General features: G+C 38.9%; 1 protein-coding gene across 3 annotated transcripts; it reads left to right on the forward strand.

Annotated features, from left to right (window-relative positions):
* Positions 1–10793: 10793 nt before the first annotated feature.
* brd7 (bromodomain containing 7) lies at positions 10794–23185 on the forward strand. Of its 3 annotated transcripts, none has more exons than XM_063479123.1 (17): positions 10794–10898; positions 11283–11476; positions 11582–11675; positions 11763–11820; positions 11982–12126; positions 12441–12551; positions 13916–14085; positions 14826–14940; positions 16279–16354; positions 16998–17105; positions 17197–17332; positions 18555–18666; positions 18787–18834; positions 19506–19587; positions 21134–21277; positions 22779–22919; positions 23013–23185. In XM_063479123.1, exons 1-17 carry the CDS (start codon positions 10850–10852, stop codon positions 23075–23077), a joined length of 1848 nt encoding a protein of 615 aa, XP_063335193.1. In that variant the 5' UTR covers positions 10794–10849; the 3' UTR covers positions 23078–23185. The 3 variants fall into 3 exon arrangements, with proteins under 3 accessions (XP_063335193.1, XP_063335212.1, XP_063335202.1); XM_063479142.1 differs by having other exon boundaries at positions 23018–23131; XM_063479132.1 differs by lacking the exon at positions 18787–18834.
* Positions 23186–23247: the final 62 nt, after the last annotated feature.

Consider the following 23247-nt stretch of genomic DNA (forward strand, 5'->3'; position numbering starts at 1 on the left):
ACTTAACAACTTTGTGACATCTGGTCTAACTGTGCTGCTTTAAGAGACACACAGAGTCTGTTCAGTTGGTCGGTGAAGTACATTTTGTTATAGATTTTTCTATATATTTTTTACTTTTGGCCTAAATTAGCAACTCAATATATAATAGCACTTGTCGAGCAAGACAGCATCCATTAGTTAGCATTCCCGTTGTGAAGCCAGTAGCTTAGCTTTTTAACTCAGTGTTTCATAAATAGATGAGATCAGTGAGAGTAAAAGCTGACCGAAACAAAGAAACAGTACACTGTCTGAGTCAATATCACAGCAAAGCATGTAATAGACACGCCGCTCCAAAGTGTCCATTTCACATTTTGCATTACCTGCTGGTAATGCAATTTCTGCTTGCAGTAATTGCACGTTTTGGAGAGGCAAAGCGTGAAATGGACACGGTGGACCGGCGTGTCTATTACACGTTTTGCCGTGATACTTGCTTGCTTGTCATATATCATAGTGATTTGTTAGTCACAAGATAAATCCTGGTGTGGCTTAACCTTTGTCTTGACTTTAACAGGAACCATGATTTACAAAATAGAGTTCATGTTGTATTTAGTATAACTAGCGGCTGAGACACTGACCTATCAGGAAAGAGTTTACTGAGGTTGTATACTAAAGGAGTTCGAGAGCCATTTTCCTATAAACTGAGTGTTTCTTCTTTTCTCACCTCTTTTCACCCACCATGCATTTATACACCATTCTGCATTTAATTATGATTTATTATTAATCTTTGTCTTTTGTCTTGTCTCCCTCTCCTAACCTGCCCCTCCCTGAGTCTTGTCCCGCTGAAGGTTTCTTCCTGTTAAAAGGGAGTTTTTCTTCCCCACTGTTGCCAGTGCTTGTTGGAGTTACTCTGTATTTCCCTGTAGGGAAAGTCACTGTAGTATTTACCTTACAGTATAACCCATCTTGACATGACTGCACATAAATAAAATTGAACTGAAGTGAATTTCATACATACTTTTTCCAGCCAGAGGAGTTGCCCACTACCGGCCAGGAGCCACAATAATCTACATCTCATCTGAAAAACAGTCTCATCCTGTTTAAATCTGGTTGAGTCACTGTAAAGACATCAGCCTTTGATATGAAGTCCATCAGGGCTTTGCTTAATTAGCAGTAAAAACAAACCACAGTTAAAGCTGTTGGAAATGCCATCTACTTTGTAGTGACTGGTTAAAAAAAACTAATTATTTAAATTTGAAGACTCAAAGAGAAGCAATAACTGTTCAAATGAACAAATAATTAGATACTGATAATTGCAGTCTGAACCACTGAAGGCTATTAATTTACAAATTCTCATGAAAAATGGTAAGGAGCACATTTCAGATTAATTACTGGACACCAGCAGTTATTTTTTACAATCTATTCAGTCATCAAACTATTTTGTTTCATTTTACCACCACTTTAGATGTTGGATGGCTCCGTTTTCCTCACCTCGGGAAATAAAAATACTCTGACGCCAACTCTGAGTGTTGTTTGTAAAATTAAGCAGAGTGAAAGCAGTAATCCAGCACAGATGCACCAGAAAGCTCAAACCCACTCAAATATGCCATTCTAATATGTGAGGCAGCAGACTCCCAAGCAAGTTAAGAGGATTCAGCACTTATCAGCAAATATCAGAGTCGAAAGCCCGTTATTCGCAACAGATAGGTCACCAAGAGAGAGAAAAAACAACAACTTAGCAGACCCTCACATACACATACAGGTCTTTTTGTTCAGGGTTCATCTTATTAATATTTGAGTGATTGGAGTGGTAGCATCTTATCAGCCTATTACGCTGCATTTCCACACCATAATTATTAGCCAGATAGTTAAACTTTGTGTCATTTTTTTTGTTGTTGTGGTTTTCTTTTATATGGTTTCACTCACTGCAAGGCATGGATAACATAAGCTGTGGGTAGTCCCTGAATATATGAGCCAGTTCCAGCCTTGACAGGGCCTTCACAGTTCAAGGGTTTGTCAGGAAAAAAACATGCCAATGTGTTGAAATGAAGACTGGGCTGGTTAGCCTGAGACCAGCTAATAAACCCTCTGGCCAGGGGTCTGCACACTATGACTGATTCTAGCTCACTCCACTGAACCTGTCAGTGCTAACCGCAAAACTTATAAATTACTTCAGGGACCTTCTGGGTGTCCAGTTCCACATCACACAATCTGAGGGAGACTGGGAATCAGACTTTTGTTTTTGTCGTAACTGCTGTAGCATGGCCAATGCTTTATACAATAACCCAAGCCTTTTATTAGGTAAATGCTATGTATACTTGGGAGACGGACACCTTGATTTCAACCTACAAGTTCCTTTAAAGTAAAGTAAAGCACATATTGTGCTTTTGATATTGGTGCTGTGATGCATCAGTGCTGCATGAAAGGACATGCAAACTTCCTGTGAGCTGAGATGTTGCTAAAAAGAAGAATTGATTAGTCCAAATGAAGGGATGCGGCTGCTTCCTGGGCGATAAATAAATGTGGCAAAGGGTGACAAAGAACCAAGTTTCTCTGATTAATGCCGCGTCTGACAGCAAGCGCCAGGCCTGACTGTCACATCAAAGCCACCAAAAAAACAAGCCACTAGTGACATTTCCAATCTCCATCGTCACTAACTTTACCCCATACTCAGCACTGACCATTTAGTCTGAATTGAGTCATACTCAACGGGGGAGGAGAGCTTTGAAAATATCCCTTTATCTGTGTGTTGCTGTTTTTCTGGGAACACAAAAGGACTGACGAGACCATTTATCTGTGGATTCTTTAAAAGAAAAGGAAAAGCAAAGAAAAAAGGCAAGCCTACCTGATGTTTTCTATCAATTTTTTCTTTTTTCACAAGGCGCTGTCTGTGCCTGCGATCCCTTTATCTGCCTTTCATTAGCGCCTCGCTCGCCCTCTTAGTAGGGCGGGAGTCTGGGAGACAGTCACTTTCTCCCAGCCTGTGATGTTTCTGCAGATTACAGAGGGCCTTTGAAGCCACTGCTCTCCTCATTGCCTGGGCCTCAGACAGGCCCATGCCATCTGTCAGATTGACGGCAAAGTAGCGGAATGGGGCTGAGACACCCTCTGTTGATCCACACTTTTGTCTTTTATGTGTCACATTTGGATGTTGCACGGCAGCCACACCTTTGTAATCTGCTGCTGGCACTCGCCTGAAAAACTGGCCTCCACAGCATACAAACACACACACACAGACAGGAGAGAATAATGGCCCTCCGTAATTACTCTTACCTGTGGGCATCAGTCTCTAAATGAGACAATTACCGTCATCCCCTCAGAGTGATCTCGGGTTTCCTCCCACTTTTGCAGGGCCCTGGAAATCACTGTCATGTGGGTCTTTTTATGCCTAACCAGTGGGAAGGATCTGATTGTTCATGAGTTTAGGAGACTGTAAGTTTGTGTGTTGCAACATGAGCAGAACAACCAGCCCCAAGCAACTGCAGCAAGATTTTCTTTACAAGGAAGTTTCTAAAGTGAATTTTCTTCTAGATTTTGCTAAATGCTCAAACAATGACTCGGTGTTAAAGTCAGATTTTGAAGGAGTACCAAGGCAGAAAACTAAGCCCAATGCTTCTTTCTTCCTTGTGGTGCACCTGTTCTAGCGTAATAAGTGGTTCACAACAAGAGATTTACCTCTTTTCTTTTTAAACAGTATATACAAAATAGCAAATGTGGCTAGCTTTGTCATTAAGCTAACATAAGTTCCATAAATCGGTTGAAAATGCTGATCATAGCTAACTTTTAAATCCTTCCAGCCAGGGTCAGATCAACCTTCCTTTGACCCATTCACTCTGAACATCAGATTTATTATTGAGCCAAAAACCAGCTGTGCTCCAGAGCTATTGGCCACATTATGAATGTCTTTCATAAAGAAGTTGATAGTAGTAGTTAACAATAAATTTACACTGCTATAATTAAATATTGCCACCTTGCATTGAGGTTTTCAGTTCATTAACTATTTAAAATCCATTAAAAATGGAAGAAAAAAATGCTGAAACCCACTTTACAATGAATAAGTTCAATATAAACTAATACATTTGAGGTCTTAAAGGACTGGGCCATCATCCTTTTGTGGTGCAAATTGCTAACAAAATTACAATACATCAGATTACATGCCACACAATGTTGAATAAACCTAATTTTCGGGGCTCCAACAGGGACTAAGACTTGATCAGATGATAATCCAGCCTGGTTTCAAGATCATTTTATTACACAAATTCAATAAAGGCTTCCTTATGCACTTAAAAGGTGTTGTAGTCACTGCGTCTTAAACCCAGAGTTTTGAGTTTTGTGGGTCCATGATTCCTTTTGGGTTTTGTGAAGGGATTTTGTTGTAGTTCTATATTGTTTATGATCTTATGTTTTTTTGGTGTGTTATTCTAGTGCTTTTGTTCTTTTAGTTTTTTGCTTGGTTTGCTCTCCATGGTTGTCTTTACATGTAAACGTTGAGTCTTTGCCTCAGTGTAAGTTCTCTCCTGTTTTATTTTGGTGGTCTTTGTCCCTTGTGCTTTGTACTTCATTTGACTCCCCTTGTCTCGTTAACCCTGATTTGTTCCCACAGTATTTCCCACCTGTTTTCCCCTAGCCTCATTACCTTGCATATATACTCTTTGAATCTCCTCTTTCTAATTGTAGTGTTGTCCTTCAATGTTGCGTGCTGTAGTTCCTGTATTCCTTGATGTGTGTTTTCCTTGGTTTAAACTTATCTTTTGAATTACTTTGGACTTTCTTATTTTCCATTATCAGTGTCATAGCCTTGTTTTATATTCCACTCCTGTGTCATGAGTTCTGCAACATGCCTATCACACAGCTAACCCTGACAAAAAGGCAACAATTGTCTTCATTATCATCAGTTAATCACAGTGTTTTCTGTGAGATGTAATGTCTCTCTATCATTTCCTTCTAGAATAACCACGTTTGACTGCCTCACATGTGTATCACAGACACATCAGTGGTAAAAGACTACACAGAAGAATTTCCAGTGATGCACAAGGATTTCTTCTTATTTTTCTTCCTCTCGATAGTATGAAGTCCTCATCTTTGAAGTTGTACCATATTTCTTGCTGCAGTCTCTAACTTCTTTTTCCAGTCTAATATTAGACAATTATTGTTTAGGGAAACAGTTTAATGACCTGTTCATGCAGACAACAACAATTAATGGACACAAATAACTCATTAGGGGTTTAATTAGATGCATAAATAATGAATAATGAGGTACTCGGATAATTGTGCTTTTAACGGGTCTTTTTCTTAAAGAGAAAACCATAAATTGTGTTACCGTCAGCAGGTCATAAACGGAGCTGTGTTGTTTAATACGAATGACAGCTCCTGTTCTGAGATACCTTGTTTATAAGGACCCAGGTTTACTCACTTTTTGAGGAAGGAGCGGCCCCTGATAAACCTCTGAAGGAGAATAAGATTACAGGCAGCGCGCTTCCACCTCAAACAGTGCCTCTCCCTGTGTTGAGATGATAAACTCTCATTGAGTTTGCAAAGACCATTTCCCAGCGGCTGTCTTTCAGTTTATATGAACTTTTCAAACAGCTAAGGATCTGACGAGGATCGTCACCAAGCTCGCAGGCTTTGAACACGTCTCCCCTGTGTATTTTACCCACCCCAGGACCACTGTCTTCAGAGGCTTGGGGAGAAAAAAGACTCAGATCGACAGAAATCATCCCCCCACTCCCACCCTATCCTTTACCCACCTTGCTTGTCCTATCACATGTGCTTACACTCACACACTTCCAAATTTATGATGCATGTAAGCATTTTTTGATGCGTGTGCGCTATGCATTTACACACAGATAACTCCCAACAAGAATCCCCTGTAGAGTCACACATCAGATCAGCCTCCCTTAAAAGAATCTCCCATTATAATGGAGTTTTCAAAAGCAGAATAATACATTAAGTACCTTCAAGCAAAGAGTGATATTATACTAAAAAATAAATAAATAAATAAATATTAAGCAAGCCCAGTGAAATATACATAGGAGTAACTAGATCAGAGAATACTGTGGCTAAAAACTGAAGATGTCAGACATTAATAAAAACACATTCAGTAACTAAAGCAACATCTGAGGTCATGATGTTAAATCCAAGCGGTAACCTCTGGGGCAGAAATAAAAAAGTGAATACATAGGTGCTAAAACTGCACTTGAGCTGCAAAATGCCTGACTTCTTCAGGTTTACCAAAAGGTAACTTCTGTAATCACCTTCTCCAAAATATACAACTTTCATCACCAGGGGCAGCATTTTATCAGTGGGTGTGTTGAAACATTTTCCCTGCTGTTCTTTCAGGTTTTGATATCTCCTTGTAGTTCTGCCCTCATTTCTTCAGGAGTTTTTGTATTTTGCCAGAGTTAGCGTTAGGATATTCTTTGTTAACATTATGTTGATACATTTAGCTTACATTTTAAGGTTTTTTAAGCTATTTTAAAACACAGGCTTAAAGTCAGGGCACAGACGCATGTTTGCCAATGTGCAGACCATCAAATCAGTGAAATTACTGCAGTATTGGTGCCTTTTGCAGCATTTAAATTAAAAGATCTTGTAAATAATATTACCCTTTTTGTGATGCAGATTGTCCAGAAGTTTGTGCTTTGGTTTTAAGGACTGGTTTTCTAGCATTTAATCTGATTACTTTTAAGTGATATTCACAAAATGATCTGTGCGCCTTCTATCCATGTACCATGCTGGTAAATCTCACTACCTTAGTCCATCTACACTACCTTAGTGTGACATCTTTGCGGCTATGTCCATCTTTTATAAACAATCTGTGTTATGAAATGTCTATCACATTTCATAACACTTTTCTGCACTGGAAAAGATTATATTGGCCATCGTTTTGCACTTAACAAGCTTTTTGCAGTCTCTACATCACAAGAAGTGATTGTTAGAGCACAAAAAAAGAGTGCATACTTTCATCTACAGACTTGGGTAGAATGTTAGAGGACCACAGGACAACAACACGGCAACAATGGCGAGCTGTAAAAACTGACAATCAAACCCACGTGCATGAAGTGTTCTGGTTTCAGATAAAAATAGAGTCACCATACACATAGCGCTTTGACGGGGATGAGTGATTGATGCTCAAAGATGTTGCCATGACAGACTGGCATACGGGAGAAAAACACTGAGGCAGAATGATTGGCTTCTCCTCTTTGATGTTTCTGTCTGACTTATTTGTGATGGCTGGTTACATCTTCAAACCCGTTCTGCGTTGACAGTTGTAATGACCCCAAACATTTCATCTGTCATAACTGAGTAGCACGCTCACAACTTCTAGTGAAAAGACTTCTATGACCAAACTTCATCAAATATTCTCATATCCAGCCAAAAGGGCAGACGTTATTCATTTCCATTTGCCATGGGCTTTAAGTTTGATGTAATTAGCAAGAAAAGAAGCTATAACTTTAATATCCAAGATTGAAAACAGAGGTAGGAACAAAAAGTTGCAAAATCAGAGAAAATACACGAAAACACCAAGAGTGAAAATAAAGGGGAAGTTGTTTTCTAAATTATTTTTAAGAGATGGTTTTTAACTACAGGACTGTCACCAGGATGACATTTTACAGCCCAACTCAAACCAGATTGTCCCAACACCATAAAAAGGGGGTGGGGGGGGACTGTGGTGCTCTGGCTCAGGCAGTCCAAACAGCACATTTTATCTCCAAAGCTGGTTCAGTCAAACCATGTGCAAAACAGATAAACCGTTCAAAGCCTGCATTCGTATGCCTGTTTGTATTTTTGTTGTGTATATGTGCAGAGACCAAAACATGCCAGTTCCATCCCGTCTGCAGGGCGGGAAGCGGTTTCCCATGGTTCTGTTGGGAAGCAGCTTTCATGTGGAAATGGTCTCCGGGTCCCTTTAGCCCCTCTGTTGTGACAGAGGATAATGAATTTCACAACATCTGCCATTTGTTAACCCTGTTTGGTGTAACTGATCTCCTTTTAATCCATGGACTTCCAATGTGTGCGCAGCTCTGCAGCTGGACTCAAGCAGATGGATCCCACGGCCTCTCTGGGGCTGCAAAGTAGTACTGGACCAGCAAATCTGTAGAGAACACAGACATCTATCTTTGACTGCTGTACTCATTACATTGCATGGACAGTAAATGAAGAACATTTTGAAAGGAGGTTTGTTCTCATGTTGTAGTTATCTAAAATGTTCATTAGAAAGGCTCAAAAAGGCCAAAATGTATTTGGTATTAGGGATTTTATAATCACTTTGTTCAAAGCTACTATCCAGGATTGTGATACACAATAACATACACCATACAACACACGTAAACGATTCCAAACTTTTTTTTCTGGAAAGAAAATGTGTATGTTCATGAGTGACTATAAAGCTGTACCAATCATTCCTGGTATGTAAACAGTCCAAAATGAAACTAAGCTCCTCAACTTTGTAGAACATTTTGGTGTCTTTCAGCTTATTATTTTGGTTTTAGGGCCTGAAACAGTTTCCTCAATTTCCTAACAGCACTTACTATGTAGACAAATCCAATCTCCAACTCATATTTGCTGGAAGTGTAAACAGGCTGAAAACTTGTTTCTGCTGCCTTCAGAGGTTTAAGGGAGGATGAAAATCCATCGTTTTTTGGGGCCCACAAATGATCCTTTATTTGTGTGTTTAATTTTAGTCAAGGAGGAAAGAAAACACAATTACTCCTCAGAGAATTGTGGGCATATTGCTGGGAAACACTTTCCCTGACTGTTCTATTTCATAAGGAACTCAGTGACTTTTCATCACAGGGAGAAGGGTCTAAATCAAGCTCCAAGTGAATTACAGCTGTATGTGCATTTTCATTTGCACAAATGACACATAAGAAAACCATCAGTCTCTGAATTACTACGCTAAATTTTCTGGTTATTTTAATTTTAAATATGGCCATGGATAACATGCAACTGATTTTTTCCCCAACACAATAACAGCGAATATGTAAAGAATATATTATAGTAATTTGCTGGGGATGAGTTTGCTAAGATAGGAGACTCAAACGATAACAGAGTATAAATATCATGTCTTCATCTATGACCAGGAATGGCTCAAATAGTGGATTCTGTCAATCTTCATTCCTTTCGAGTTTTCCGCTCCATCTTTTGCCCTTTTCATAAAACCTGGAATGTGCATCAAAGAATGTAGACTATCTTTCCGCCATGAATAAAACATCTGTCATTCATCAGACAGTACAATATGTCCCAATTTAACCGAGTATAACAGCTCCGAAACGGACAGGGAAGCTCCTGCCGCTACAGTCCTGCGAAGTCAACATTCAACTAAATATCATCTCTCTTTTCTTTACAGAGGTGTCTGGTTTTTTTTTAACAAATTTTAAATTTAAGTTTTAAGAAAGACCTCAATATTAACCACTGTGTTTTAGAGACACTTTACTTCACCCGTGTTGAAGATGCCAATATATTCTGCCAACTCATTACACAAACCATTCAGGGTAATTTGTGAAGGGTTCTGCTCCAGTTTACTACATTTCTGTAGGATAAGAAAAAAGTCTACTTAAGTCTGCATCCAGAGGCTGGAGAGTTGACAAGTGGCATAATTGCACAATTTCCAAGTAAACTACCATATTTATACTATTCATTTATTTTGTCTTTGTTTTGTATTTGATACTTTTATTTCTCTGCCACAGTTTGTTTATAAGCAGGCAAAGAATACGGTGAGTAAAATTTCTGCAGGTGATTGCACAAACATACTTTTTAATGTTTGTGATCAGAAATATTGTTTTTCTTTTTGTGAAGTCTTGCACAACCCAAATAACTTTTTACATTTAGAAAAATATTATGGTTTATGGCTAAAAAATGTCTCTGCATAAAACATCTCCAGAATTTCCTTGGCTTATCATGGTTAGCTGCATATAGAAGACATGTAGAGGACATATGCCTGGGTCTTAAGACACTGATTTCAATCACTGAAATAATGTTATGGAAAAAAAGTGCAATAAAAGTATACCCAGTGCATTAAAATTAATATATATGGATCATTTAAACACATCAGTATGCAACACTCCAGGTGTGTTAAAGGGTTGCTGATGAATACAGTCAACAGTTGTCTGATGTCAGCTCTAAAAACTAATCTTGATGTAATCCGAGTAAAACTGAAAACCTGTGTTTTAAATTTAGCATTGAGTTTGACCAACTTTGGTTGTAGGAAAGAAAAGCTCAGCATGTTTACTGTGTGACATTTATAGTGGACTAAAAAAAGGAAAAAACAAGCTGTTACTTCAGGTTTTTTCTAATATTGCGCCACTTGCAAATTTCCTGGCTTCATGCAATACTACATTTTTTCTTTTCATCATGAACTTTCCCTTGTTGCATGTGTTTATACTCACAGTACTGCAGTTGGACATGTCTTCTAAGCATCTCGATTTAAAAAAAAAAAAAAAAATTTACTTATCCATATATTAAAGGAAAATGGACATTCTGTATATGATTCAGGCGTGCTGAATTATCAATACATAACCGAGTGTGGTTAACATGTGCTCCCTGTATTTGCATGTGGCTTAAGAGCATTTTAGCTGACAGTGATTTCTCCAGGTGAACGATTATTATCATATGTTATTTTAAAAGGGGGGGGGGGGGGGGGGTCATGGCAAATGGCAGTTGTGCAGGCCTGGGTCCGTGATTGAAGTTTATTTCGAAGGTTATGTCGCCTCCTTCCGGCTGAAAGGGCGGTCGTACCCATAGACATGGGTATTACCACCGCCGCACCGACAGGTGACGCTGCAAGTGTATCTGCCTCTGGTGAAATTTTACTTCCGCTACCACAGTGCTCAGCCACAGCAGTTGGCCGCCGGTGCAGACCAAAACATAGACAATGGGCAAGAAGCACAAAAAGCATAAGTCCGAGAAACATGGATATGAAGGTATTTCATCCCACACAGTTCAGCTGCTTATCAGAATAAACCGTTTTTACATTTTAAACTAACTCGTAGCCCCTGTGTTTTTGTATTGTAGCACTGTTAGCACGACAATAGAGCTAGTTGGTAAACTAGCTTATTGCTAAACTACCTTCCCGACTTAGTTATATGGATATCTACACGTTTCCATCATTTTTTTAAATGAAAAATAATAATACTGAGGTGGTGATGTGTGAATACAATACATTGTTCGGTAGACGTGCAGCGTAAGTTAAATGACTTCGAGTTAGTTGTTAGCGGCTATTGTTTCTAGCTTTCCTAAGCTGCCGTATGTTCTCACTGTAGTCACACACTATTATTTTGATTATTAATCGATATTTGTTTGTACAGAATATGGAGACAGACCACTGAAGCTGGTGCTGAAAGTGTCCGGAAATGAAGTGACGGCAGGAAGCTCGAGCCTTGACACTTTTTATGACGAACAGCCGGCTGACTTTGACAAACCCAAAGACAAGAAAAAGAAGAAGAAAAAGGATAAAGAGAAAAGCTTTGGGTCACCAGAGGAGGAAAAGGGGAAGAAGAAGGTAAACATCATATCTGTTGGTATAGATAATTTAGCATATAATGTTAAATATTTTAAAAGGGTAGTGTGTGTGTGAATTTAATGTATGTTTGTTTGTTTATTTTAGGTAACTAAAAAGAAGAAAGGGCAGGACGCAGATGGAGATGATGACCGGGAGCAGAGCAGGACTCCTATACGTTCAGAGATTGATAAACAGGAAGGTAATGTTAAATATTTCCCAAATTAATACTAACACTTATTCTGAAGGTTGTAGAAAGAATCTTAAGTTATTTTGCTCCTTTCCACAGAAAAAGAACAGACTCCTCTGCAGGAAGCTTTGAATCAGCTCATTAGGCAGCTCCAAAGGTGCAGCAGCATTTATCACCTATTGATCAGGGATAATTGTGCATTTGCATTTTTATTTATTATTTGACATTTAGTAATATCTATAAATAATAAGGTGAGCAACTCATCGCATTAGGTAATGATATTTCTGCGATTAAAAACTGTTTGTGTCTCCTCTGCAGGAAAGACCCGAACGCATTCTTTTCATTTCCAGTGACAGACCTCATTGCTCCTGGTTACTCTGCAGTCATCAAGCGTCCCATGGACTTCAGTACAATGAAGGACAAAGTAAAGAAAGAGTGCTACCAGTCACTGGATGAACTCAAGGTACATGTCTGTGTTACTGCCAGTTGTACTAATAGGTTCTGATAGGTGATGTTTTTTGCCTGTCTTTGATGACAAGTAGCTTCAGTGCAATTTGCAGATTATACTTCTTTGTTTGATCAAACTGCTAAAACTGGGTGACCTTTTTTGTCAATGATGTCTTCATCTTATTCAAAAAAAATTTAAATCATGTTAAAAATGTTAAGTATATTTGTTTTCCCTAAAGGCCACATTTGAACACATTTTTAGTGTGTTTTAACTAACAGAAGCTGTTGTATTTGTCATGCTTTAAAATGTTACGCATGTCATTGATGCAGGTTGATTTCAGGATTATGTGTGAAAATGCCATGATTTACAACAAACCTGAGACAATCTACCACAAAGCAGCACGGAAACTGTTACATTCCGGAATGAAGATCTTGAGCCAGGTATCGTGACCTTGGACCGTCATTTTCTTTGACCTCTTTTTCTTGGGGGTAATTTGGGTTCATCAAGTTTTAAAAATAAAAAATTGAGGAGCTTTATTTTAAAACAGTGCACAGTTTGAAAGCCCCCAAAAATATATTATTTAAAATAATTTTTTGTGCATCTAAATTTTTATCAAGCCTAATGTATGACAAACTTTGCAGTAATTTTAAAGTTGTAAAGACGATTTGTGTCCACATCAGCTGTTGTAGTTTTTTTGTAGACATCTGTCAGCAATAAAAAATGCACACAAACATACTGCATTCATATGCACCGATTTTTCTTTTATAATTATATAACCATAACATTATTTGAATGGCACTTTTTAAAACACATAGTTCCGTAGTACTGCCCAGCATACAGACAGAAAATGAAACATACAGTCTTACATTCGTTCTTACATACAAGGGGCAAACATTTTAAGAAAAGTTAACATATAAAAATTTGCTGTCATCAGTCTTTTAAAACAAGGAAGCGTGTACCAAAGTTTGTGAGCTGCAACCTCAAAAGCTTGGTCGTCTCTGGATTTAAAATAGAAGAGTGTGGAATAGTTCACAGACTGTAATCAAATGACCGGAGAGGCCAGTTGTTGGAATGTGGTGTCACTAGCACTGTTATATAGACAGGACCCTGGCCATGTAGGGCTTTATGTGTTATTAATAACATTTTAAAATTAACTAAAATGTTTTGTTTTTGTGAGCAGCAGAGCTGCTCCATTCTGGACAATTTGAAAACAGGCTCATAGTAATCTAAAGATCGTGGCTCAAGAGTTGGCAGTTCATCTTGTAAGGACAGTCTGGGTCGTTGTGTCCTTGGGCAAGACACTTCACCACTACTGGTGGTGGTCAGAGGGCCCGGTGTCGCCAGTGTCCGGCAGCCTCGCCTCTGTCAGTGTACCCCAGGGCAGCTGTGGCTACAATGTAGCTTGCCATCACCAGTGTGTGAATGTGTGTGTGAATGGGTGAATGAATGTAGTGTAAAGCGCTTTGGGGTCCTTAGGGACTAAGTAAAGCGCTATACAAATACAGGCCATTTACCATTTACATAAAAAGTGAGTTACAATAATTGAGACAGGAGAAAAGTGAATTATGTACTAAAAGTTCCAAAATAGCACTCAAATAAGGACCCAGGTGTTCTCTACTGATAAATAGCCTGCTGTAAAATAATCTGTGTAAATCAGGCTGCTGTAACCTTGCTTTAAGAACAAAGCAACAGTTGGGGGCAGCAGATGCTCACAAACTCAGCACCACAGTTTTCTTCTCCTTGGTTATTTTTTTTCTCTTTCTTAAATCCAAGTAAAAAGCATGTTTTTCACCTTCCCTAATAGGAAAGGCTGGACAGCCTGAAGCAAAGCATAGATTTTATGGCTGGTCTTGACCCTTCTGCCAAACAACCTTTGAAATCTGAGGAACAAACAAGCACCTTTCTGGACCAGAACAAGGAGGGACCTGCAACTACGGACAGCAGCGAGAGGTCACAGACACCCAGCACTCCCAGGTCCTTTCACATGTTGACTTTGCACACGTGTCCTTAAGCCTTGATGCCACATTTAAGTGTAGCTTGGAGAGCCCAGACTGCAATTCATAGAGGGATTTTAATAATACTCCTGACCATACTGTCAATATTTTAACCCCTTAAAATTACAGTTGGCCTGACACAATTACATATTTGTAAAATTAAAAGAGTAAAAGGTTTCACATTTGTATCAGCAGAACTGAGAAATATGAAGAGATGCAGCATATGAGTGGAAACAGTTTCCCAGAAGTGCACCGTGTTGATTCCCGTGAGCTTGTTTTCCACTGTGGAGCTGGAGGCTGAGAATGTGGGGAATGCCTGATGACATGCTGGGGCTTGTTTTCTCTTGGCTATCATCTTTTACAGCTGTGTTTTAACTTGGTGATGTAACAGAACCCGTATGCTGACATTATGCATTTTATTATGACTCGCTATAAGGGGACGAGCCCCGGAAAGCCACGTAGTAGGCTGTTTTTCATTCAGTTACCTTTTATCTCGCAAAACATGCTGTCTCAAAATCTTTATTGTGTTCGTTGACGTCAGCAAAAGCTTACAGGTAAATTATAAGAGGAATGAAAGCAGATTGTGGGCATACAATGAACAGAAAAACTCCTGCAAATTTCCTCTCTGCTGTGTGTATACTTTTTGTTGTTGCCACAAAGTACATTCACGGTCAGAGTGTCTCATCATCTGGCATCTTTCAATTTGCTTTTCATTTGCAGACAGGACAAAGACTCTAAGGACGAAGCAGCAAAAGCAGAGAAAGAGCTTGAGGAAATACGCAAGGTCATTGAGGAGTCTGGAGGAAAGCTGTCCAACAGAGTGCTGCAGTCTGATGTGAGAAAACAGGGTTAAACACAAGAACACGCTTTCAAACTGATATATCTGATCTTTTAGATCATAATGTTTCAGATGACATTGTGGTATTACAGGTCCCATTCTCTTAAGAATGTTCTAAATAACTTTGTGGAATGACTTGCTCTTTTGGGAAAATCTTAAGCAGTTTTTACTGATTTAGACAAAATTTCCAACACTAAATACATTATCACACAGTATAACGCATTTTGCACCATGGTTATCTTATGAATCAAAATAGTAACCATGGAAAGGTAAAGTTAAACTCATGTACAGCAGAAATGTAATTTCTTAAGCATAACTCCCAATTGTTAACACTTAAGTGCAGATGTAATTTAACTCGCTTTAGAGTACATAGCCAGCAAGAGCTTGTTGAAAGTTGAAAGCAGTAATTGAATGAAATGATCTGAAGGGTAGATGAGAAAGACATGAGAAAAAGCAGGATTAAGAAAAGTCATTGCAGATTAGATAAGGAAAATCTAATATGAGACATATATTAATCCTTTCAGATTTCCATTACATATAAATTGTAAATATTTACTTATGTTTTCTTTTTTTCTTCTCAGTGAGGGGAAAAAAGTAAGACAAAGCGAACCAACTAACCCCAGCAGATCCTCGTTTAACCCCATAGGGCCAGATTTACTAATATGTTGCACCAGAAAAAAAAGTTCTCTCAATATTTACAAATGGACAAAATTGTAAGAGTTGTTAACCTTTTGAACTTTAGCGCTATTTGGCAATTGCGCTCACTCGCTATTTTGCCCCATTTAGGAATTTTGGCCCATAAAGTTGAATCAAGATATACTGATGTTTCCTTTTATTAATAAACAGATCGTAGTGGAAGAATAGTTTCTGTTTTTTTACTTCACATTTTTGTAATTTCTTTAGAATTACAGAACAGCTGCTTAAGGTTGAAAAGATTTGAGTTACATGTTCTGGACACTGTGTTTTTAGTTTTGTGATGTGGTATGTAATCAGTGCTCACTAGTGTTATTATTTTTACAGGCTGTGTGTGCAGTCTGTGACCACAGAGATTTAGAGCATGGATAAAAATGCTTTGCCGCTTTTGTTTTGCCAAAAGAGCTTTGGCACACTATTTTAAAAATTAGGCTTTGTGTTTAAAAACCAGTAAGGGCCCCAGTTTAAAATATATCCACACCTTCTTTTTTGTTTTAGACTCTTGAGACGATGTTGTAGATTCAGTGCTGGTTATTTATCTGATGTCCATTGTGTCTTATCTAATTATTTAACTACAATCCAATAATGTAATATTTTCTCATTATTTTTATTCCTCTTTCACTATCACTGTTTGTTTTGTAGTTGGAGTTTGCAAGGCGGAAGTCAGATGGCTCCACCACTCTGGCTATCCTCAACCCAGCAGATCCCTCAGCAGGAGGTGAGACCATTTTGGAACTATAAAAGAGCTCAATTAGACCAATTATTACAATTTGACACAGTGGTGGATGTTCATATTGAATATGGCTTTAATGTAAAAAGATCAGCACATATACCATTAATCCCTTTAGGCCAAAAGTGCAGGCTAGAATTTTGAGTCAAAGGGGTTTATGTAGGACAACCAATCAGAAGGAAACAGCTTAAAGAAAGAGGAGCTAAAACAGTCTGTTTTCAGTTGGAGTTATACTTCTGTGTTAAATCTACATCACAGAGACATTATAACCGCAAATTGTTCTGAAACCCTAGAAAAGTAACTACACGACTCCATCACTGCAGCCCACACAGTTATAAATGAAAACACCATCAGCTTCTGTCGTAGGCTCTGGCCGTGGATGAACTGAGAGGCTGCACCACTCTTGAAGTCCAAAAATACAAATACAGAAGCATAATATATCCACTTTAAATAACAACATTTTATACACAAAAAAGCGAAATATAAGTTTCCTTTGGCTTCTTTGATTTTAATTTCTGTAAACTATGACTGTGGGAAATTTTAATGGTTGATTAGTATTTCCAGACCTATAAAAGAAATGATGATGCAGCCAGAGACTTGAGGGGGAAAAAAACTGTGTTTGCTGTTGCAGATGTGGGTTATTGTCCTGTGAAACTTGGCATGATGTCCAACCGGCTGCAGAGCGGTGTGAACACCTTGCAGGGTTTCAGGGAGGACAAGAGGAACAGGATCACTCCAGGTACGGTTCTACCTTTATGTTTCTCCATATTGTCGATATCAGAGTCTCAAAGGAAAAACAATAAATTATCTGTGTGCGGCACTTTCCACAGTGTCCTACATGAGCTATGGGCCATTCACCTCCTACGCGCCAACCTACGACTCCAGCTTCGCCAACATCAGCAAGGAAGATTCTGACCTTATCTACTCTTTCTATGGAGACGAGTCCAGCCTGCAGGGCTCAGATAGGTATGAGCAGCGTGTCTGTGGAAGGACCCGAGCTCTGTGGCTTTTACGCAGCGAGGCATTCCTCACTGATTACTTTCCAGATGTTCCTCTTTTTCCACTGGATTTTCTGTATCAGGAGGAGGTAAACTGTAAGTGGAGCCTCACCCTGACTCAAACCCTTCATCTCTTCGTAAACTTCAGTTTCATCTTCTTTCTGTTTTATTCTCTCATGATGTTCATGCTCATAACAGGTTGGTACACCTTGTGGAACTCCAAAGTGTTCAGAATGAAAAAGATCTAGGGAATATAAAAGCCATAAAAAGGTTTGAGTAGGTGAAGCTACATGGGCTCGTTCTATGATGAAGGCTGCAGCCAGTGGGGACCATTAGTTATCCATGACAGAATTTGAATTTAAATTTTATTTGTCTACATAATTTTTAGGTGAATTTTAAGGAAATACATATATATATGGTTGATCTTTAAATCATTCAACTGAAAAGTTCAGTAAATGAGGGTTGATTTTAAAAACAGGGGGTAAGCAGTCAATTTTTCCAATGGGTCATGGGAAACTGGGACCGGTGCAGTTCTTCACAACACCCCCAGTTTCTCATGTGGCCCCTTGGGAAAATGAATTGGTCACCCCTTTTATAAAACCTAGTTTATGTTGGCCATTCTCATGCTTGTGAACGATGAGCACTCCAAAATCAAAGGTTGACATCTGTCATTCAGAAACAGACCGCATATGTCACATACAACCAATATTGTGACCATTAAATACTGGCGTCTGTTTTTTTTCTTTCCCCCCAACCTAGCAGCCTCAGTATTAAACAGGTGGCTGTCAAGTTGCACAGACTCTGTTTTTTGCCATAAATATTGTATTTTTATGTATGTTTTCCTTGCAAAATATAAAATGAAGAATGAATTAAGGCTTTTGCACAGTACTATATGTATTTAGCTTATTGTTACCAAATGCTCATTGTCTCTTGTGTCTGTTTTTGCCTCTAAACGGAAAAGCACAGTATGATTTTGTTTACAAATTAATGAAAATCTTTAATTACCATTAGTAGCACGTCCTTATTTGACTGATTGTGTAGGAGGTGCAGTTATTTTTCCACCAATTTGCAGGAGTGTCAATATCAACTACTTGTCATTATTCTCAGTCAACAAAATGATTCAGACTTTTACAGCGCTGCTGCATAGGAAATAACTGTAGTAAAGTTTCATTTGGTTGGTTGTTTGGCAGCTTGTCAGAGTTCCTGGCCAAATCAGAAGAGTATGTGTACAAACTGGCAGACAACCTCCTGGATGCAGTGACAAACGGAGAGCATTCAAGAATCCTGAAGGACACCGAGCAAGTAAGCTTTTTCTCTGACGTCATTTGTTGTTTTTTGTTTCAGGACAGGAGAGTCTTCCAGTTGACTAAATAAATGTTTTTGTTTTGCTTTGGGGGGGGTTTTGTCATTTTATTCCTCCAGCAAGTAGAACAGCTGTCAAATATACAAGAGGACAAGGATACCGTGGAGGTGAGAGAATCTGGAGCTGAAACCCTGATCAAAAAATGTGCAGCATGTAATAGAAATGTGCGTGAGGTGAGTCGAGTGACGAGTGCCAGCGTTCGCTATGTAATACAAAACTGGAGCCACTCATCCTCATCAGCACTGCTTTTGAAGCTGCTGCTGTTCAGTGCAAAGCATATCACGTGCTCCTCCATTATACCCCATGGATTTAATTTGTGTTCTAGATGGCCTCAGCTGATGACTGCTGCATCCACCAGCTGTGTCAACATAGCAGGGGCTTGGTGTAAGGATGGAAAGAACATTTCCTTTTAAAACACAGCAGTGCTACATGCTCAAGGCCCGCTGTTGGAGAATTTTGAGAGGACTGTTTTCCTCTACTGCCCACTGACTGTGAAGCTGAATCGCTCCTCAGAGCAGTAGAGGAAACCAGAGCAGGGGCCCACTGTCAGACAAACAGCGGCCCTCTGTGCTAGCTTTTTGCTGTTTTTGGCCGCCCTCCAGTTTACTCTCATCCCCTGCTCGGGTGTTGCAGCTTTTGATTAGGCCTGATTTTATTGTAGTGAAGAAGTAGCATGACAAAAGAAGCTTCAAAAGATTGTGATGTTCCCTTTATGTCCAGTGTGGAATGCATTTTTCTAATCTAACTAACCATGTTGTTTCCCCTCTGTCTTTGGTAGGTAGCTGACCCCCAAACATCTGACAGACTGGATTTCCTACGCTCTGCTGCAGGCCTGCAGATGACTGAGGAGCTTTCTGAGGGTAAAACGTCTGACTTTTTTTCCTGTATTTAAAGTTGCAGCTAATTACACTTTTAGGAATGATCAGAACATCTTGAAGTCTTTAAAAATGTTTAATTTGGTTCCTTTAGAAAGCACTATAAACACATGTCATGAATACTTTTCATCTTTCCATGATGAAAACAAGCTAATCAAGATAAAATGCTTATTGTGCCGAATTCTGTTTCGCAATCATGCTCTTGTTTTGTCATTCAGGCACCTCCACTTTACTTTTTTTTTCCACCCAAAAGCCCAAATTACATTGATGGGCACATTTAGTTCATCTTTTGTCACTGCCACCGCACGGTCCTCAGCCCTGGATCTGTGTTAATTACATGATCAAAAACTTGTGACCTTAGTAATTGTGATGACATTTTTTGCCAAAATCAAGCACCTAGTGTTCTACATCTACATACAGATGTAGATCTACATCCACAGGAAACTTTCAGTCACTACAGCCCTGACCCTAACAATTCTTAAGTGGTTTAGTTCATACCTGGGTTTTGGTTTGGGTTGTTGTTTTTTGGGGATTTTTTTTTGTTTTTTACCACAGGGAACGTCACTTAATCATAAACATGATCATCAAAATACTGAAATTTACCTGGAGAAAAAAAACATCTTTAAATATCACAGCACTCACCAGACTACCAGGATCTAGCTGAGCATTAACATCCTAAAATGGATATTGTGATAGAGCATGATGGAATTATGATACAAGTTTGCAGACCTTCAGTTCTCGTGTCATAATTCTTACAGTCCCAATTTTTTGCAGGATCTTTATCTTTACGATCAAAAGTACCTTTGGATGAATGCTGTTGCTATTTAAATAAAACTGAGATGACAAAGCCAACATGGGAATGTATTTTTTCAATTATTCTGCGTGAATGCACTGTTAATGTCCCCACTGGCTTCCCATCGTTCTTTGATGGTATGACAATCAAAAAGGGATTTATTTTCCTTCTTAGTGGTATTAATTTTTAACTCAGCAGAAATATTTTTAATGCCTTTTCTTGATGGCAGGAAATAAGAAGAGTTGTGGCACTACATGCAGTTTAAGGACCTGCCTCATGCTTATGAGAAGAGAAATGAGAATCAGAAAAATACAAGTTCACATAGTATTGGGGATATGACGAAAAATCTGTCATGGTACTTTTTAAAATTCATGGCCATTATTTATTATAATATTTGTTCTCCCTACGTATATACATAAGTGTACCATGGCTCATTGTTCTGTCAAGATTGTATATAATGTAAACATTTTAATGTCTAAAACTGTTTGAGCGACATATTAGCTGTCCATCATCCTATTATGTTTCCTTTGAGATCTTTCTAGAGTTCTTCTGTCATCAGCTTTCAGCACCTTCGAGTATTGATGTAACACGAGAACTCAGGGGTCTGTGTCAGGGCTCAGAAACAGTGGATATATTGTGTTAGAAAGAAATGATTTGGGGGAGGGGGGTTACCAGAAGGTAACTGGAGGAACTCAGAGGAAGTATTTACTCACTGCGTGTTCTCCTTCCCTCACACAGAAGCCCTGAACATCCAGCAGAAATTGGACGAGACTACAAAGCTCCTGCGTAACTTGCAGGAAGTTCAGAGGGAACGTCTGAGCGCCAAGCAGCCACCAAACATGATCTGCTTGCTGGCCCCAACTGCCAAGGAGCTGGAGCTGGGTAAGAGCCTCATAGTGCATTGGCGTCTTTGTTCTTCCACTAAAGTCAGCTGTAGACCTGGAACAACACTTCATTTACCTCTGTGGCCTGCATCCTTCACAGGTGTGGTAGACATTGGCCTGATTCAGATCACTGGGACCCCCTTTCCAGAATATTTTTCTTTAAGACATTTTGATGTAACCTATGCCAAAATTTCTTTTTTAAGAGACACATTTTGTGGAAAAGAACTTTTATGCTGAATGGCAATACGTAGCTCTCTATTTTAGATGACTTTATACAATTAAAAAGAGACCTAATTTTATAGGCTATATTTACAATTAGTGGGGTTTTCAGATAAATGGTTGTCCTTGATCACCATTTAATACTTTTGTGCTTAAAATAACCTTTTCACTCGGTAAATTGTTACTTAGGATGGTGTGACTTCATGCAGTGCTGAACTGAATTGTTATATGCTGTAACAAGTAGTGTTGTTCTGATAACTTAAGAGTTAGCCTTGTGGAATGCCAGCACAGGCACCAGCCAATCAAATTAAACCAAGGGAGCAAGTTCCTTATTCAGTTCAGCATCAAAATGTAGGAGACTTTAAACAAGAAACGTCAATTGCTGTAAGTACAGTCAGCCACACTAGGCTGATTATCTTACAACAGGACAAGAAATTAATTTCTTTTTTCTTTTAAGTACTATTTCGCAAACCTGCCCATCAGTTTACTCACTGATTTAGGATGATTCATTGATTGCTTCCTTTCCATGTAAGAGCATTTAAACCATATACGGTATTTAAGCCACTTCCAGCTATCAACATGTATCAACATATCAGCTTGTTTTTCCTGAGGTCACTTCCTGTAAAGTGACATTTTGTAATGGATGTAACAGTTCTTAAGAAATGTGCTTCAGTTCATATCTGCTTTTTTTCTTTCTCTCGCTCGCCGTTTGTACTGATAACTTAATAGTTAGTCATGTAGAATGCCAATACAGGCACCAGCCAATCAAATCATGTTACGTGTAAAGGCAGGAAGCTATTTCTTTATTCAGTTCAGCATTAAAATGTTGGATAATTTAATTAATATAATTACAAGGTTAATAGCAGTTCCGTTATCTTGCCTCAAGTGTTGTCACCATGATAAACATGTCAGCAGCATGCTCCTGCCATCACATTTAATATTATTAGCAATTTGTCGATACGTCTGTATCTGTGTATTTAACAGTTAATAAATGAAAATTAAAGTAAAGGAGAGATGTGAGAAACACCCTTCAACTATGAGTGCTGCCCGTTTTGCCCACCAGAGGACACTCTGTTGCCAACATGTTTGGAGCTGCAAAAACAAACAGCAGCGGATCCAAGTCAGAGTATCAATAGATATAAAAAAAACAAAAACAAATGTAGGCCTGGTAAATACAACCAGTCCTACATCTGTTTTTCTGTTGTTGTTTTTTTTAAATCTGCTTTTTCTTAATATCTTAATTTCCTGCTGTCTTCATGTTCATCCTCCTACCTTTACAGCTGAGAAGGTGACATCAAACTTGGCTGAGCTGACTAGTCAGGTGGCCCCATGTGATGTCAGCAGTATCTACGGCATCAGGAAGGCCATGGGCATTGCTGCCCCTCCAGACCCACCTGAGCTCTTCATAGACCTCACTACAGGTAAAAGGCAGTTTCTCTTAAGTTGTGTGAAATGCAGTATGTAACCTTACAAAAAACAGAAAATTGCAGACGAGAACTTTTCCACGTTTTCAGTGCAGGACACGGCTGAAGCCATGGAGACCTGTTGTCCAGATGTGGTTCCAGTCATCGCTGTGTAATGAAATTCCAAACACTCTCATTCAGTGTAATAACTTAAGTTTTGTACAAAAAGTGCTTTTTGTGTTACATTTGTATGCTTTTCAGCCAATAAACCTTTTTTAATAAAAACCAACAACCTTGGCTCTTGTATAACGCTGCGTGACAAACTGCAGACTTAAAACATTTATTA

The sequence above is a fragment of the Pelmatolapia mariae genome, linkage group LG1 (assembly GCF_036321145.2).
Source record: "Pelmatolapia mariae isolate MD_Pm_ZW linkage group LG1, Pm_UMD_F_2, whole genome shotgun sequence".
In the NCBI taxonomy this organism is placed as follows: Eukaryota; Metazoa; Chordata; class Actinopteri; order Cichliformes; family Cichlidae; genus Pelmatolapia; species Pelmatolapia mariae.

Bases quoted from the DNA above. Each gene is read 5' to 3' on its own strand.
- brd7 (XM_063479123.1), top strand. From the start codon at position 10,850: ATGGGCAAGAAGCACAAAAAGCATAAGTCCGAGAAACATGGATATGAA. The intron at 10,899-11,282 runs GTATTTCATCCC...TTGTTTGTACAG, and splicing joins CGAGAAACATGGATATGAAG to AATATGGAGACAGACCACTG. The intron at 11,821-11,981 runs GTGCAGCAGCAT...TCTCCTCTGCAG, and splicing joins CTCATTAGGCAGCTCCAAAG to GAAAGACCCGAACGCATTCT.